We start from the raw sequence: 15,920 nt of genomic DNA on the forward strand, positions 1-15,920 counted from the left end.
TTGATTCTTCCATTGTTCGAAGGTTTCCTGTTTTCGGTGTTCGGCGTTGGTTCTTCTCCATTGGCTTCCTTTCGTTTTCCTTTGTCCATTTTTTCGTCTCTGTCGTCCTCCGCTCCCTGCCTCCCTCTCCCCTCTCTCTCTATTCTAGAAAAGAGAGGAGAGAGAAAGAAAGCGATGCTTTGTGTTCGTCGTCTTAGGGGGAGGATCATGGATTGATTCATTCATTTGTTCATTGAGGTTTTGAGATACGATTAAACAAGTATTATCGATTTTCCGTTTTTCTTAGAAGTCAAACAATGAGAACCGCAAAGACTCGGCCTCCTATTGTTTAATCTTTCTTGGATAATAGCCATCGTTTGAATTTCCCCTTTCTCTGAAATCGCCGTGACTTGGATTAAGTTTTGACGCGGAATCCATCTTTGTTTTCGTCTCTATTTAACTGGTTTTCCTTCTGATCGGGGTTTGAGAGCTCTTACACACAATAAGGGAATCTGATTATTATGAATTCGAACACCGCGTCTAGCTCCGGAGGCTCGGGATCGAACGATTCATCATCAAGTAAAAGGAATTCAAAGCGACCTAAATGTGAGTTTTCGTCTCTTTTTTATTTGATTTTGCGAGTTTCTTTTTTTGTTGCTTGTTCTTTCCCGTTTTGATCTTCTTCCCGCGTTTAATGTTGGATTGAACTAATGTTGGGTATGCCAACCTTTTAAATCATCGTTAAGGGTATTGGGTTTTTCTCTCGTTCTCCAAGGCTAATTCACTGATTCCAGCGTTGATCAGTGCTGATCTATGGATTTTGTACTTAATGATTGTGAATTAGACTCTACCATGTTTTTTTGTGTGATTATATGATGATAAAATGATAATCTGATGACTATTCTGAAACTAATGAGATGATTAGGTTTATGCTTCCACGAATTTCCTTTTTGGAAGTTAAGAACAAAGATATAGCCTTTATTCTGTTCTCTTTAAATTCTTCTTCACGTCTGGTTTGAATGCCTTCCATTTATATGGAAACTGAAACGAAATTCTTATCCAGATTCGAGGTTTACCCAGCAGGAGCTTCCAGCGTGTAAACCCATCCTCACACCAAGATGGGTAGGCTTTATTGTCGTTCTTGTTTTAACATCTCTCTCTTTTCTTTTTTTTTTTCTCTTTTTTGTTATAAAAAACTAAGGAACAAAGTGGAATCTCCCATCGTGCAGGTGATTTCAGTATTCATGTTAGTTAGCATTATCTTTGTTCCCATTGGAGTTGCTTCCTTGTTTGCTTCCAGAGATGTACGTTCAAACAAGAATACTTTTCTTCTTCCTTTTTAAATTTTATTTCAATGGCGAGTTTGTTCTTTAACTGGTTTCAGATGCTTTTCCTCTTCATTAGGTTGTTGAAATAATTGATCGTTATGAAACTGAGTGTGTACCAGAAAGATTTAGAAACGACAAAGTTGGGTTCATACAGAGCACTGCAATTAAAATCTGCCGCAGAAATATAACTGTAAGATTCTAGCAGCGTCATTATTTCCATAGTTGATTCTTACATGTGCAAAAGGCTTTAATAGTAGCTTATGGTGTCTGGAAGTTTATGAAAGAAAGAATTCCTTTCAAATTCACTATAGTAACATGTATTTTTCAACCCATTTTTGTGTAGGTTCCGAAACGTATGAAGCAACCAATATATGTCTATTACCAGCTCGACAATTTCTATCAGAATCACCGCAGGTACATTGTCTTATTTTATGCATATCATGTGATTCGCTAGATAGTTCATGAAGGTCTTGATAAGTGCTTGGAATGTCCTCATCTGTTTTCTTGATCTCATGCTGTGAATGAATTGAATCTTTTATTCAATTGCCGGTGTTTCATATTCTGAAATATTTTCATGATCCTGTGTGATTCAGATATGTGCAGAGCCGTAGTGATAAGCAATTGAGAGATGCTGGAAGTGAGAATGATCTAGGCTCTTGCAAGCCCGAAGACAAAGTGAATGGGAAGCCAATCGTTCCCTGTGGTTTGATAGCGTGGAGTCTGTTTAATGATACTTATAACTTCACCCGTAACAAGAAGCAAGTCGCTGTGAACAAGATCGGTATCTCATGGAAGAGTGACCGGGAACACAAATTTGGCAAGAATGTATTTCCCAAGAACTTTCAGAATGGTACTCTGAAAGGAGGGAAAACCCTCAATGAATCCATACCAGTGAGTCAAAACATCCTGTTTTTATCTTAAATCTCTTTACATATATGAGCTAAGGTGCTTTGTTCTTGATATTAGAACTCGGGAAACGACTGTTGCCATTGCAAACATAAAAGAAACAGAGTTGATGTGGATCGGTTGCCTGACCGTGTTTTTTGTATTATGCATAACAGTTGAGTCAGCAGGAGGACCTTATTGTGTGGATGCGAACTGCTGCACTTCCCACATTTAGAAAGTTGTATGGAAAGATAGAAGTGGATCTTGAGAAAGATGATGTAATAGATGTGGTTTTGGAGAACAATTACAACACATACAGTTTTAACGGCAAGAAAAAGCTTGTGCTCTCTACAACTAGCTGGCTTGGTGGGAAGAATGACTTTCTTGGCATTGCTTATCTTACTGTCGGTGGGTTATGCTTCTTTTTGGCAATGGCTTTCACAATCGTCTATCTTGTTAAGCCAAGGTAATTACCAGAAACCCCATTTGAACTGAAATCTTGTTCATAATTTCAAATTTTAGGATGTTTATGATCTGAGAAAATTGGACAAGTTGTTTGAAATTACACGGCATGATGTATTTGCTTGTCTCATTAGTTCATTGATCATGCAAAACTAGAAAGAAAATTTCGATGCTATAAATTTTAACATTTTCTAATAACAATTTCAGGCGACTTGGGGACCCATCATATCTGTCATGGAATAGAAACCCGAGCGGGCACTGAAGCAGGAGCTGCTAGAACACGGTTTGTTGTAATTTTATTTGTAATTTTATTTTGATGTGAGCATATAAGAAACAAGGGCAGGGCAGTGTGTATGACAGATTGTTGTAATGGAACTTCTACTTTCCTTTTTATATGAAGATGTGGCTCTGACGATAGTGTAACTTCAAATGCAGTATCTCATCTCCTTATGTTAAATGGCTTGTCTCTTTTGATCAATGGTAGATACATTTATAACTTCATCAAGTTTAGAGCACACGTAGAAGGATATTAGAAAGATATGCACCCTCTGGGTAAGTAGGGTCAATGGGGTGATCACATGCTGCTCCTGCTTGTCGTAGGACCGTGATTTTCTTTTTGGCCATTGATGCTGCACCCTGTTTAAACGAAAGGGGCAGGACATACCAGTTTAGTTTCCTTAAACAAGCTGAATAGATTCTTTTCGTACATGACACGATAGATATTATCCTAAATAACTCTTCATATAGTTTAAGTCAAGATGATGAGGCATAGAAACTACATAATTACCAAACAATGTTTCTAAGTCATTGAAATAAGCAATAGTAATGATTTATTTTCATGGTTGGTGGGGGTGGAACTGGACTTGCCTGGAGTGTTTGCAGGAACATCCCACTCTGAGTCATTGCTCCAGAGCATGAACAAGTCATGAGAAGACCACCTTTCTTTGTGAGTTGCATTGCTAAGGAATTCAAAGTCCTGTACATGCCTGATGCAGTTTGTAGAACCTACTAAGCTTTAGTTAGTAGGATGATGAAGCAAACAAATTCTTAATAATACACTTGGTCGTTTAGAGACAAGCAGCCAATGAAAATTAACAAACTTGATACTTTCAAGACAAGCCCAGGATGATTTATTGAACAATTTGATCTATCATCTTAAAATCCACGACTTCCTGACGTTTAAAAACCACACACACCAAATAGTTAATAGGATTTCACGTGGATTCTAACTTGTAAGAGTGAACAGAATCAAAGAATTAAGAACTTATGTTCACTTTGTACCAGTATTTCACATGGGGCCTAACTTGTAAGATCATAGAATTAATTAATCAAAGAACTTCCATAACAGGAAAAATAATCAAATGCATCATACCTTTTTTCGTGGAGCTAGTTTGGGAGGATCCAAAATGACTATATCCCAAGATTCATTCCTAGATAGAGCATCCTTCATGAATGTCGTGGCATCAGCTTTCAAAAATGATATTCTGTCAGGATCCATACTATTAAGGATTACATTTTCTTTTGCTAGCTCCAGAGCAGGCAGTGATGAATCAATACCTGATAATTAGCGAACTTATGAGAATAGTACCACTGTATTCAAGGCTAGAGAATCATGTTTCTTCTCCGTGATAGCAACAGATAAACACACACAAAAGATTGAATTTCTTTCTAAGTATGAATAATTAGTGACTTTGCCACAGCATACTCTCCTAAACATTTGATCTAAAAGCTTTAATAGAAGGCAAGAAAAAATGTATACCGGTGACATTAATAGCTCCACCACGTGCTGCATTAAGAGAAAACCCACCACTGTAGCAGCAGAGGTCAAGAACTTTTTGATCCTCAGAAATTGTTGAGATAAAATGACGATTTTCACGCTGATCAGCATAAAACCCTGTTTTCTGGCCTTCAAGTGAAATGGCATAGAAAATTCCATTCTCCGTTACCTATCAGAATAAGGCATGTTCAATATCTCATCTGATTTTGTGGTAATAACTTGGTTGTATGTATTATATAGCTTTTGAAGTACTTTCTACATTAACATGATACCCTCATAGCTTCTCTTGTTACCAAGAATTTCCACCTGCTAGAACACATCCCAGTGAGGATTTGTGCATAAAGCTTACTTATATAAGCAACTCTTATCTCCTAGTTTCCAAATCTTTGATACTCATTGATGATTATTCAAGCATGTAAGATCAGTTCTACTCATCAAAAGGGCTCCACATTTTTCACATTTAGTTACCATAAACATGACAGAGAGATTTCTTGAAACAGTACAAGTGTTGCAGTGGCTTGTTACCTTTGTTCTTTCAGGATAAATAGACGGATTTGTATCCTTCAATTCAGACACATCTATCCCTTCTTCTTTCAGAATTTCCACTGATGGTCTCCATTTCACATGATTGATTTCATCAATTCCACGAACACAGTCCTCGATTTCAGCTTTGTACTTCTCCACCCAAGCAGCCGATGATGCCACAACTGCTAAATCTCCAAAGACGTCAATGATTAGTCCTGACAATCTGCCAAAAAGAAAAAAAAAAAACAATAATTCTAAGACATTTGGATAAGGCTATTATAGGTTCCAGTACACAAACAAACTCTAAGAGGTTCATACACACAAACCGTTAGAGTTTGGAATGACTTTCGAAATGCTTAAGAACGAAGATCAATGCATGGTGGTACTAGATTTAATCAAGTTTTACAGAATGTATGAAGACATGAACAGAATACTCGAGGTCGATACCTATCTCCTTCACTATTAACGAGACGGTATGCATTTGTACTGGCCGACGGAAGTCCCAAGCTCTTTCTTAATTCTCTAGCAGTATGTATCCTAGTTTCAATCAGTTTCTGCATATCTAATGTGCACGAAGGATCTCTGGATTGCATAAATTGGAAACTTAGCACCACATAAAGAAGGTGATGTTAGTCACAGAGTTCAAGCATTGCCCAATTAAGTACCTAGCTGCCTCCTCTTCCAGCTGCATCAATCTGACAGAGAACATGGAAACTGAGTTATACAAACCCCACCCTATAGGTTTCTCAGCCCCATCGGCTACCAGGACAACATCTCCAGTTTTTGGCGGTGGCCTTCCAATTATTCTATCAACAGCTCCACTGTACACCATCGGACTCCCATCTTTAAAGAGCTGTGTCTTCCCCTTTTTCAGCACAACCTTGGATAAACCTAAAACCCCCAAATTCAACACAATTCTTTACCACAATCGCATTACCAGTTAGCGTAATCAATATGAAAAAGCTGCGGCATACATCGATAAACATGGATTTTGACGAACCAGAAGCTAAATGTGGGGAAGAAACACAAACGAATTGGGATAATCGACATTTGTTTTGCAGGTCGCAAACGAGGGATATAAATCATAGACTGACCTTTGGGGCGAGCGGAAGCGATTTCTTGGATTGTTGAGGCGGCCGGTGAAGAAGAAACGGAAAGAGACTTTAGCAGGCGGGCTTGAAGCTGCTGCATGCTTCGGCGTTTGTCGATGAGGCGAGGTAACCCCCCCTTCCTTTTATCTATTGAGCGGGAATTCGGACGACACCCAATTCCAAACCCAATCTTATCCCTTATAAACTTGTTTAAGGTTAAAAATTGAAACTTTACTACTAAATGAGTTATGTTATTGTTTCCGATACTAAATATTATAATTTACGAACGTCAATTATAATTGAACTCTAAATACAAATTGAAACACCCTTTGGATTAATGGTTTAACGTGTGTTTTTTACTATTATGAATGACTGTACTTAAAATAATTTGTCGTGTCTCTTTCCGTTTGAACTTGAATGTCTATTAGATCTCTAAACTTTTAATTTTATATATAATAGCTTTAGGAGCTTTCAATTTTGTGTGTAATAGAACTTGAATGTCTATTAGATCTCTAAACTTTTAATTTTATATCTAATAGCTTTAGGAGCTTTCAATTTTGTGTCTAATATGATATTATGATAAGCCTAATTAAGTTTAAGTCGGTTTAGATTATTTAAAAAAATAATTGAATTGAGTAATTAAATAATGAAAATAATATATTTTAAATTTGTATGAAATGGTGACGGACTCCACTAGTGAATATACATAAACAAATCTCTTAAAATTAAAAATCTCTTAAAATTAAAGGAAGTTTGATGTAAATATTTAATTTAATAGTAATTATAAATACATGCATGCATTATATAATATGATTGCAATAATATGAAATATGAAGGTTTAATTATATGAAATACAAAACTTAGGGCAAAAATTGTTATTTTCAGCAATTTAGGGTGAAAATTGTTATTTTCAGCAATTTAGGGTGAAAATTGTTATTTTCAGTAATTTAGGGTATTTTCTATAATTTTATACCTAAAACTTTTTCTTTCTTCTCACTCCCACGTGCTCCACCTTCTTCTTCTCCTTCTTCTCCTTCTTCCCGCCGTCTTCTCTTCCCTTTCAGCAGCACAGCGTCGCCGCTGCCGTCTTTCTTCCGCTTGTACCGCCGAAACCTCCCTTCTAACAGGTTTGCAGTGATTTTCTTCCCTTTTTTTTGCATCTATATCTTTATTCGCACTTGAAAAACTCAATCAAATATCTCGAGCTGAAGATTTGAAAATCGTGTTGTTCGACATTATTTGTTGAGTGTACTTGGTTTTTGACTTTATAATTTGTTTTGATTGGATCATGAGATGTTCATCATATGATTGATCAATTACTGATTTTGAAGAGTATGTAAAGGTGCAGAGCATAGCAAGGAAAAAAGATGAACAAGGACAAGATATTTAAGCTAGCCAAGGGTTTCAGAGGTAGGGCTAAGAATTGCATAAGGATTGCCAGAGAGAGGGTGGAGAAGGCTCTTCAGTATTCCTACAGGGACCGTCGCAATAAGAAGCGGGACATGCGCTCCCTTTGGATACAACGAATCAATGCTGGCACGCGCCTTCATGGGGTATGTTTATTTTCCTTGAATGTTCCTCATTTGAATTCCGCAAAGTAAGAAACCAACAAAGAAATTAGAAGGTTAGCGAAATCTATCCATCTAAAATGAGGAACACTTCTAGCTTCTGAACCCCTGATATTCTCGCATCAAATTTCTAATTTCCTCTGATATTCCCATATCCCATAATTCTAGCTTCTGAACTTGCTCCTTTCATTCTTTCTACAATTCATCTCTGTAATTGTAAGCCAACTTGACCTGCCTGGAGAAGTTGCATAAATTTCACGCGATTTGTAAATTTTAGCACTTTTTGTATGAATGGTTTGATTTTGCAGAGGGAGGAGTGGAAGCTGCTTTAGGTCGAATAATTACTGTAGACTTGTGTTCTGCACAATCAATTTGCTTCTTGCTACTTTAATAGACTCTTCTGTAGAGATACTGATGTTCCTTTTATCTCCTTCCCTACCATATTAGGTAAATTACGGCAATTTTATGCATGGGCTGGTGAAGGAGAACGTTCAACTAAATAGAAAAGTATTATCAGAGCTGTCAATGCACGAACCTTATAGTTTCAAGGCTCTGGTAGACATCTCTCGTAATGCATTTCCTGGAAACAAGAATGTAGTGTTTCCCCCCAAGAAGGATGCCGTTTCCATGATTGTTTAATGGATTGTTTAAGAGACCTCTAGATCTCCAATTATATAGAAAGACTCGGGATGCTTGTCTGGCTTATGATCGATCATTGAGAGTTGATGCTTCTTGTTGAGCATTATTGTTTTCATTTCTATTGTTGCATTAGTTCTCCTGATGTTGTCAGACACTGAATGGATTCTCCATTTGAAATGTTGGATGCTTTGGCTTTAAATCCACAACCAGAGATGTTATTTTGTTGCGACAAGTTTCTGCAGGACGTTCAGTCAAATTTTGTTATATGACAGTGACAGAGTTGACTTGTCACTAGTTTTTGTAGGACTTTCAGTGAAATGTTAATCATTAGAAGGCAAATCCATTTTTATTGGAAAGCTGAAAATTGTGTACAGCATATGTATAATTCAAACAATTGAATAGTTAGAGATAACCACAATTCAAACCACTCTCTTTCAGGGATTCATGCAGCTCACATATTCGTTATTTGCCATTTTCCTTTCTATGAAGCTTTAGGCTTGTGCTCTGGCTTATGAGTGAACTCAAAGTCCACATGAACAAATGCACGATCAACCTCATCAAGCTGTTCAAGTTTATCTTGAAGTGATTCTCCTATGTCATGTGCTTGACTTAGAGACGTTTCACCAGGCAACACTATGTCCACCTCCACAAAATAGTTGCACCCAAAGGTATACGCTCTCACTGTATCAATATGTTTGATTTCCTCGTGATGATTCCATACTAGATATGTTAGCTTGGCCAAGTAGTCTGGTGGGGCTGTCCTCCCTATTAGCGACCATACATTTTCCATCACAGTTTTCGCCCAGTTGCTGATAGTGTACAATGCTATCTATATTTATTACGTAAATGTAGATGTAACTAGTGTAGAAATATATTTAGTGAGTAGAAATAGTCAAATCAGATATGAATACTGTGTGTGGCTAACTTACTAGGATAGCCCCAAGGGGATCAAGCCACCAGTAGAATTTGATGGCCAAAAGGGCAGTCGCAAGACCAATTGAATTGGTAATTACATCAAAGAAATGGTCTTGGGCATAGGCTCTGATGATTTCATTTGCGAATTTGCGGCAGTAGATTGTAAGGCAAATTTTCACTACTGTTACGGATGCCATTATTCCAACCATCCATTTTACTTTATCTGGATCTCTATCTGGTTGAACCTGCAACAATTCATAGACGAATCATATGGAGAAATTACTGGTGTGTTCTTTTGTATCAATTGATAATCATACTTGCTTACCTTTGAAATAAGTTCTCGAGCTGATTCAAGCAAAATTTGTATTCCAAGAGTTGCCATGATTGATGCAAACACGACAATTCCCTGGCATAAATTTGAAAGGTTAGTCCATACTATTTTGGTTTCTTCTATATGTGTTCTAACATGGTTGATTTTCTTTATGCTTGTGAACTTGTTCATTGATTGTATGACAACATTAAAGAGTTTTTTGCTTTAACCTTGAAAAATATTAGGTGCTATTTCTCCATTGGGACCCTCTATTTTCTTAGACAATCATTCACATTCTTCATTCAAGAGAGACTCTTTCTACTAATTCAATAGCTAAATTTTGTTAATAGAGATTGACTTGCCACTGGTTGCATCCGATTCTTGCCAATAGGATAACGATACTGATTTGGCTTTCTCATAGCATTAGCTGTAAACCATAATATGAACCCTGATAAAAGATCCAACAGGGAATCTAGTGTTGATGCTATAACTGCTAGTGATCTGCTCTCAACTGAAGCATACACTTTTGCGATGAAGATCAACATGTTGGCTATGTTGGATGCATATATTGCCATTCTCTCACCGTTGGCCTCTTGCTTCTTTTCTTCCTGGTATATTAGAAACTAGATGAATGTGTCTTATCTGAGAGAATAAGAAGGTGCGAGTTTAGAGAGATAAAAAGAGAGATACCTCAGTTAAGGTTCCCGGCACGACACCCAGTTCATTGTAGGAGTCAACTTCATTGAATCCTTTGAGAAGACTTTCTTGCCTTTCATAGTACTTAGCAACATTTCTTTGTCTCTCTAGGGTCAAGATAACGATGCTCATTAGTTTCACCTCCAAAACTCAAGTTTTTCTGTTGAAGGCAGTGAAGTAACTAGAAATGATAAGAGAATGCATTTGAAAAGCTTACTCCATGACTTCCAGTAATAAACAATGCCATGATGAGATCTCTTGTTGGTTGCAGGCAAATGGAACTCGTCCATATTAAGTCGCCACGAGGGCACCTTTGACACCATTCCATCTCTTCCAGCAGCCACACCCTCAGGGGACAAAAGTTCTGTTCTGAATGAATCTGTTCTGGGATTATCTGCCATTTTTATGCTGATGAACCCAACTGAAAATCCGGTTATAAGGAACCGATTTTCTACTACCTAAACCAGAGAGATCATTATAAAGAGAAAGACGATGGTGCAGTGTTGCTGACTAAGTTGGATGGAGGATTAATATAATATAGAAGAGTGGATTCAGTTAACAATGGCATGGAAAGGGTTGGATTATTTTAGGAAAGGGGTGATTTGACATGCCATTCTGAATTCGAGTGTTGTAGAAAGTTAGAGGTTTGCTTTAAATAATTGAAATACCTGGTTTTGGGAATTGCTTTGTATGACCTTACGTGTTTTCCTATAAGTTTAACATAATCGTCGATGCTTTTCTCAACTTTGGTGCATTTTTAAGTCTTTTTTAAGATTGTTTGGTATCTATATCATATGGAAGAACTTTTCAATGGTGGGAGCATTGTTGGGGTAAAACCAAGGTTGAAATATTGATAATATTTGTTTCCCCTTGTTTTGCTTATTCACTGATAGTTACTATTTTTCTTGTTCTCTGTCTTCTCAAAATAAACAATTGAATCGTTTTCGATGTCGATAGATAGTTTGAATGACACTTATTCGATGTCGATAGATTTTAGCATATCCCACACTAAGGTGAAGAATAGTACAATACATGTAAAATTTCATCAAAATTCCTTGTAAAAGCAAGAATCACTGAGATTGCATCAGTGAGAATGTTCGGAAGGAGACAATAGCATCGACCCGAAACGATAGCCAATTTTTTTGTATTGACATAATGGAGTTGTTAAACCTAATTCACCAAATGAAACTGTGACCTCAATTATTGTATTCAACATTTATGCTATATTATGATACGTGACGTGTGTGTCCACAGACAAAATCCCAGCAATTGAATCACAATCCAATTTAGATGACGATCGTTTTAAAAGATCCAACAGAGAAAAGACAAACCATATTGCGGGCAGACATCTGTCTCAAAAGTGCTGCAGCTGCTTACACTTGAAGAAAAAGTGGTAATGATCTGTGCTTATCTGCTTATAATTATTTAATTAACCAATGTGAACAAAATAGTGGAATACAGAGGATAAACAGAGGAATGGTTAACTGGAAGAGTTTGCTCTTAAATGTCAAACATTCCCTTATTTCAAGCTCTATGATCTATCTAGCTTCTTGTGCTCTAAACAGCATTCGAATGAATGCATTCCAAGAAGAAATAGACGCCTATCTCACTTCAATCAACTTACTTACGACCAAAAATCACAAGACTATCATTTAGTTTTAGGCTGAAACCAATGCCATGTGCTCGATAAGGTCCAGAACTCGGGTGCTGCAAAGACGAGTAATAGTTGTTGATGAGCAATCCCCAGAATTAGTGAAGATGTGTGAAGTAGGAGGAGAGAATACCTGTATCCCCATTCATTGTCATACCAAGTCACCAGCTTCACGAATGAGGCACTGAGGCCTATTCCAGCCTTTCCATCAAATATACTTGATCTAACAACAATTAGATTATGAATATTTCAATGACTAACTACATGTTATTCAGCCACATAAGTTGAGTTGAATATGCAGGAAAAAGTTGCACCTGGAGTCACCAAGAAAATCAGTAGAGACAACATCCTCATCGGTATACCCAAGAATGCCTTTCAATGGACCTTCGGATGCATACCTTTAAAAAGAATTGAAAGAGTTGCCAAATGGTTATCAAACATATTAAGAACTTAATGAAAGGCACAGTTGTTGGGTGCATGACATACTTTACTGCTGCCTTTACATCTTCATATGAAGCACTTTTTTCAAGTCGGCAGGTTAAGTCCACAACAGATACATTGGGTGCTGGGACACGGAAAGCCATTCCAGTGAGCTTTCCATTTAGCTCTGGAAGAACTTTACCAACAGCCTGCAGTTGTTAAAAGTTCAAAGAAGAAACTGTCCTTTTCAATTGATTATCAAAACCATAAGAAAGGTCTATCAATTGTTGAAGCCACATACCTTGGCAGCACCAGTAGAGCTAGGAATTATATTTTGTGCAGCACCGCGGCCACCTCTCCAATCCTTCATTGAAGGGCCATCGACAGTCTTTTGTGTTGCTGAAAAAGAAAGAAAAAAACACAATTGGCACGCATGAAATAAGTTGAGAGTTTGAGAGAGCGAGAGACTGAAAGACCTGTGGTTGCATGCACTGTTGTCATTAGACCTTCAACAATGCCAAATTCCTCATGAACAACCTACATGACATAGCGTACAATTTGAGACAGGCAGGCTGTATAAGCAACACAGGGAACTATATCAAATGTATTTTATTAGATAGAGTCAAAATTAGATGTAAGTCTACTCTGAACTCGGTTAGAAACCACGACCTTCACAATAATATGATGTTGTCCACTTTGAGTATAATCTCTCATGGTTTTGCTTTTGGTTTCTCCAAACATGCCTCCTACCAATGGAGATGTATTCCTTACTTATAAACTCATGATCATCCACTTAATTAGCCAATGTGGGACTCCTTCCCAACAATTCTCAACAATCCTCCCCTCGAACAAAGTATACTATAGAGCCTCCCTTGAGGCCTATGTAGCTCTCGAACAACCTCCACTTATCAAGGCTCGACTCCTTTCTCTGGAGCCCTCGAATAAGATACATCATTTGTTCGACACTTGAGTCACTTTTGACTACAACTTCAAGGCTATCAAGTTCGACACTTGAGGACTCAATTAGCATGGCTAAGTTAAGGACATGACTCTGATACCATGTTAGAAACCACGACCCCCACAATAGTATGATATTGTCCACTTTGAGCATAAGCTCTCATGGCTTTATTTTTTGTTTCCCCAAAAGGTCTCGTACCAATGTAGATGTATTCCTTACTTATAAACCCATGATCATCCCCTTAATTAGCCAACATGGGACTCTCTCCCAACAATCCTCAACGAACTCCACATTATTTACGAATTCTAGAAACAACACTCCAAATACTCAACACATTCAGGGGATTCATTCATACCTTCGCGAGAGGTGCAAGACAATTGGTAGTACAACTAGCGTTGGAGACGATATCTATCGTCGGCTTGTAAGTTTTTTCGTTAACACCAACGACATACATAGGTGCATCAGCTGATGGAGCTGAGATTACAACTTTCTTAGCACCACCCTGCAGTGCATAGTTACAAATTGTCAACTTGGGGTTCAAAACATCAAAGCAAAAGAGATAAGCAGGAAATAAAACAGGAGAGAGATTAACGTATCAACAATCAAAAACAACCTTCAAGTGTGCTGAAGCCTTCTCTTTTGTAGTGAAAACTCCTGAGGACTCTACAACATATTCAGCCCCATAATCACCCCAAGGAATCTCTGCAGGGTTCCTGAGCACAAAAAATCACAAGAATCAATCTCTAGTGGAGTTTAGTTGCCATAGAATCAACCAAAAGCATACAAAATGATATCATAAGAATTTTACAGGTCAAAATATTTTAGAGAAGCAAATATTCAGTTACTACCTTTTGCTTGCAACTTTGATCTGCTTCCCATTAACTTCCAAGGTTGAATCACTGAGAACCTTGATGGTTCCATTGAAAATACCATGAGTAGAATCGTATTTGAGCATGTAAGCCTGGATAACAAAATCCAAATGGATCATTAACTAAACCAATGCACACTATGTTCACAGAATCCAAATGGTTCATTGACTAAACTTATGCATACCATGTACTTAGCGTCAACAAATGGATCATTAACTGCTACAACATCAACATCATCTCTGGAGGTTGCAATTCGTAATACCAGTCTTCCAATTCGACCAAAACCTGTATAGTGAGTCATCATAAATTTCTCTTTGTCCCATGAACATTATTGGAAAGGAACCACAGCATTAGAACTATATCACAAATTTCTCTTTGTCCCATTCTAGAGTATATTTTGCTTCATTCTCATACGCAGTAATGTTGTTCACTAATCTTATTCTTCTTCTTTGTCTATTTTCTTCTATTAAGTTATTTGTCATTAAGTGAGAAAGTAAGCCTTCGAAATCTTATAGAAGATGTTTCTACTAAACCACGAAACTGTTAGGAATCACGGATCCCTACATTGGTATGATATTGTCCACTTTGAGCATAAGCTCTCATGGCTTGGTTTTTTGTTTCTCCAAAAGGCCTCATTCCTTATAAACTCATGATCATTCCTTTAATTAGTCAATGAACTCCCTCCCAACAATCCTCAACAACAACTACAATGAAAGAAAGTTCTTACCATTGATTCCAATCTTGGTCTTCCCACTTCTCGGAGTTTCTGAACATAAACCAGCAGGGGGGAGGAACAATAATCAAATAGTCAGAAACTGACAAATTGAAACTATCAACGTTTCTTGGAGGGAAAAAAGAAGAATAAAAAATTACTTTGGATCGTCGGAGGTGCCTCAGTGGCCGTAGCTTTGATGGGTTGAACGGTGCGATTTTTAGATGTCCTGCCATTCACGTTTTAACATTCCCGAAACAAATTAGCTACGAAATCAGATCATCCAATACGGAAACGTAAGCAATCCATTCAAATGAATACAGTATTTGAAAAACACATTCGATGAAGGCCGGGCTTCACCTTAACTGTAAAGAAGACGCCCCACTCGAGATAGTAGTTCCGACAATGGCAGATTGAAGCTTCAAAGAGCGCCCGACGCATGAAGCCTGCAGATACAAGCAAAAGATGCAGTAAACCACTATCAGTCCGTCACTAAATAGAAGCATGGAAAAAAGTAATGATCCGTCAAAGAAAACCAACCTTCCGGCAATCGGACGGCGAGAAGTCAGAACGAGACGCTTGGATCAGAGAAGAGGAAACAGCAGATCCAGCGAAGGAGGATGAGAAGGCCATCGTTGTATAGCTTCTTCGCTGATCTAAGAAGAAATGACAACGAGAACGAAAAAGGACACGCTCCCAAAACGAACAACCCTCGCAGAGAAACGGAAGCGGGATGACGGATTTCCAAAAGTCTGCGGCCTTTATTGTTTTAATAGCGCGATGGCGTTACTATTGATGTGGTAGGTGGCGAGACGGCGGCGTATTGCCGGTGCCGGTCACCGGAACCGAGTAATAGGATGCCACGTCGGATAATAGTGATTTGTTTAATAAATATCATTTTTTATTTTGGTGATGGGACCGCGGCCTAAAGCGAAAGCTAGGGTGGTCGTTTTCGAGCCCGACGGCGACCCGCCATTTGGCGGTTGGTTCGTTGAAATGGGTGGGTGGGTTCGGAAACCACCCCATGCAAACGACATAAAATGCAACGATATTAACAATCAGTATTAAATCTCAATTTAGTCTCTAATCTTTCAACTTTACTCTATTTTGCAAGCGAAACGCCGGCCCCGAAAGC

At 38.0% G+C, this 15,920-nt stretch overlaps 5 protein-coding genes and 1 long non-coding RNA gene across 10 annotated transcripts; 3 read left to right on the forward strand and 3 right to left on the reverse strand.

The window, feature by feature from the left end:
- On the forward strand, nucleotides 1-3,111 carry LOC111777009 (ALA-interacting subunit 3). Its single transcript, XM_023656446.2, has 8 exons — nucleotides 1-585; nucleotides 1,043-1,101; nucleotides 1,209-1,283; nucleotides 1,384-1,497; nucleotides 1,651-1,721; nucleotides 1,901-2,198; nucleotides 2,369-2,658; nucleotides 2,862-3,111. The coding sequence occupies exons 1-8, from the start codon at nucleotides 501-503 to the stop codon at nucleotides 2,914-2,916; spliced, it is 1,047 nt and encodes a 348-aa protein (XP_023512214.1). The 5' UTR covers nucleotides 1-500; the 3' UTR covers nucleotides 2,917-3,111.
- Nucleotides 3,075-6,228, reverse strand: LOC111777007 (S-adenosyl-L-methionine-dependent methyltransferases superfamily protein). 2 transcript variants are annotated; one of them, XR_002812330.2, is made up of 8 exons: nucleotides 6,051-6,228; nucleotides 5,622-5,847; nucleotides 5,404-5,538; nucleotides 4,957-5,179; nucleotides 4,414-4,600; nucleotides 4,027-4,211; nucleotides 3,522-3,640; nucleotides 3,075-3,290 (listed from the first exon to the last, which is right to left on the reverse strand). XR_002812330.2 is itself a non-coding variant. In XM_023656444.2 (8 exons), exons 1-8 carry the CDS (start codon nucleotides 6,145-6,147, stop codon nucleotides 3,162-3,164), a joined length of 1,320 nt encoding a protein of 439 aa, XP_023512212.2. In that variant the 5' UTR covers nucleotides 6,148-6,227; the 3' UTR covers nucleotides 3,075-3,161. The 2 variants fall into 2 exon arrangements, 1 of the variants encoding a protein (XP_023512212.2); XM_023656444.2 differs by having other exon boundaries at nucleotides 3,522-3,659; nucleotides 6,051-6,227.
- Nucleotides 6,229-7,019: 791 nt separating this feature from the next.
- Nucleotides 7,020-8,486, forward strand: LOC111777010 (uncharacterized). 3 transcript variants are annotated; one of them, XM_023656447.2, is made up of 3 exons: nucleotides 7,020-7,174; nucleotides 7,390-7,600; nucleotides 8,063-8,486. In XM_023656447.2, the coding sequence occupies exons 2-3, from the start codon at nucleotides 7,415-7,417 to the stop codon at nucleotides 8,252-8,254; spliced, it is 378 nt and encodes a 125-aa protein (XP_023512215.1). In that variant the 5' UTR covers nucleotides 7,020-7,174; nucleotides 7,390-7,414; the 3' UTR covers nucleotides 8,255-8,486. The 3 variants fall into 3 exon arrangements, with proteins under 3 accessions (XP_023512215.1, XP_023512216.1, XP_086974653.1); XM_023656448.2 differs by having other exon boundaries at nucleotides 7,038-7,174; nucleotides 7,396-7,600; XM_087118527.1 differs by having other exon boundaries at nucleotides 7,043-7,174; nucleotides 7,379-7,600.
- Nucleotides 8,487-8,581: 95 nt separating this feature from the next.
- On the reverse strand, nucleotides 8,582-10,576 carry LOC111777008 (metal tolerance protein 9-like). The gene is made up of 6 exons (XM_023656445.2): nucleotides 10,393-10,576; nucleotides 10,170-10,282; nucleotides 9,842-10,087; nucleotides 9,495-9,575; nucleotides 9,184-9,414; nucleotides 8,582-9,083 (listed from the first exon to the last, which is right to left on the reverse strand). Exons 1-6 carry the CDS (start codon nucleotides 10,574-10,576, stop codon nucleotides 8,736-8,738), a joined length of 1,203 nt encoding a protein of 400 aa, XP_023512213.1. The 3' UTR covers nucleotides 8,582-8,735.
- LOC147789112 (uncharacterized) lies at nucleotides 9,455-11,076 on the forward strand. Its single transcript, XR_015412121.1, has 2 exons — nucleotides 9,455-9,593; nucleotides 10,447-11,076. It is a non-coding gene; the product is annotated as an uncharacterized LOC147789112 (long non-coding RNA).
- Nucleotides 11,077-11,561: 485 nt separating this feature from the next.
- LOC111777887 (glyceraldehyde-3-phosphate dehydrogenase GAPCP2, chloroplastic) lies at nucleotides 11,562-15,597 on the reverse strand. Of its 2 annotated transcripts, none has more exons than XM_023657618.2 (14): nucleotides 15,326-15,597; nucleotides 15,146-15,204; nucleotides 14,947-15,014; nucleotides 14,801-14,839; nucleotides 14,258-14,358; nucleotides 14,053-14,165; nucleotides 13,818-13,917; nucleotides 13,560-13,706; nucleotides 12,723-12,783; nucleotides 12,548-12,645; nucleotides 12,313-12,455; nucleotides 12,141-12,224; nucleotides 11,960-12,049; nucleotides 11,562-11,882 (listed from the first exon to the last, which is right to left on the reverse strand). In XM_023657618.2, the coding sequence occupies exons 1-14, from the start codon at nucleotides 15,416-15,418 to the stop codon at nucleotides 11,834-11,836; spliced, it is 1,245 nt and encodes a 414-aa protein (XP_023513386.1). In that variant the 5' UTR covers nucleotides 15,419-15,597; the 3' UTR covers nucleotides 11,562-11,833. The 2 variants fall into 2 exon arrangements, with proteins under 2 accessions (XP_023513386.1, XP_023513385.1); XM_023657617.2 differs by having other exon boundaries at nucleotides 15,146-15,231; nucleotides 15,326-15,586.
- Nucleotides 15,598-15,920: the final 323 nt, after the last annotated feature.

The sequence above is a fragment of the Cucurbita pepo genome, chromosome 16 (genome assembly GCF_057944985.1).
Source record: "Cucurbita pepo subsp. pepo isolate OVF chromosome 16, ASM5794498v1, whole genome shotgun sequence".
Lineage (NCBI taxonomy): Eukaryota > Viridiplantae > Streptophyta > Magnoliopsida > Cucurbitales > Cucurbitaceae > Cucurbita > Cucurbita pepo.

What these genes read in the sequence shown, in the direction of transcription:
- LOC111777009 (XM_023656446.2), top strand. Translation starts at nt 501, where the DNA reads ATGAATTCGAACACCGCGTCTAGCTCCGGAGGCTCGGGATCGAACGAT. An exon ending in CCATCCTCACACCAAGATGG is followed by an intron (nt 1,102 to 1,208) that starts GTAGGCTTTATT and finishes CCCATCGTGCAG; the next exon opens with GTGATTTCAGTATTCATGTT. An exon ending in CCTTGTTTGCTTCCAGAGAT is followed by an intron (nt 1,284 to 1,383) that starts GTACGTTCAAAC and finishes CCTCTTCATTAG; the next exon opens with GTTGTTGAAATAATTGATCG.
- LOC111777007 (XM_023656444.2), bottom strand. Translation starts at nt 6,147, where the DNA reads ATGCAGCAGCTTCAAGCCCGCCTGCTAAAGTCTCTTTCCGTTTCTTCT. An exon ending in CTGGAAGAGGAGGCAGCTAG is followed by an intron (nt 5,539 to 5,621) that starts GTACTTAATTGG and finishes TATGCAATCCAG; the next exon opens with AGATCCTTCGTGCACATTAG. An exon ending in TGGAGCTATTAATGTCACCG is followed by an intron (nt 4,212 to 4,413) that starts GTATACATTTTT and finishes GCTAATTATCAG; the next exon opens with GTATTGATTCATCACTGCCT.
- LOC111777010 (XM_023656447.2), top strand. Translation starts at nt 7,415, where the DNA reads ATGAACAAGGACAAGATATTTAAGCTAGCCAAGGGTTTCAGAGGTAGG. An exon ending in CTGGCACGCGCCTTCATGGG is followed by an intron (nt 7,601 to 8,062) that starts GTATGTTTATTT and finishes CTACCATATTAG; the next exon opens with GTAAATTACGGCAATTTTAT.
- LOC111777008 (XM_023656445.2), bottom strand. Translation starts at nt 10,576, where the DNA reads ATGGCAGATAATCCCAGAACAGATTCATTCAGAACAGAACTTTTGTCC. An exon ending in TGCCGGGAACCTTAACTGAG is followed by an intron (nt 10,088 to 10,169) that starts GTATCTCTCTTT and finishes CTAATATACCAG; the next exon opens with GAAGAAAAGAAGCAAGAGGC. An exon ending in CTCGAGAACTTATTTCAAAG is followed by an intron (nt 9,415 to 9,494) that starts GTAAGCAAGTAT and finishes GAATTGTTGCAG; the next exon opens with GTTCAACCAGATAGAGATCC.
- LOC111777887 (XM_023657617.2), bottom strand. Translation starts at nt 15,418, where the DNA reads ATGGCCTTCTCATCCTCCTTCGCTGGATCTGCTGTTTCCTCTTCTCTG. An exon ending in TTGTTGACGCTAAGTACATG is followed by an intron (nt 14,166 to 14,257) that starts GTATGCATAAGT and finishes TTTGTTATCCAG; the next exon opens with GCTTACATGCTCAAATACGA. An exon ending in GTCTTGCACCTCTCGCGAAG is followed by an intron (nt 12,784 to 13,559) that starts GTATGAATGAAT and finishes TATGTCATGTAG; the next exon opens with GTTGTTCATGAGGAATTTGG.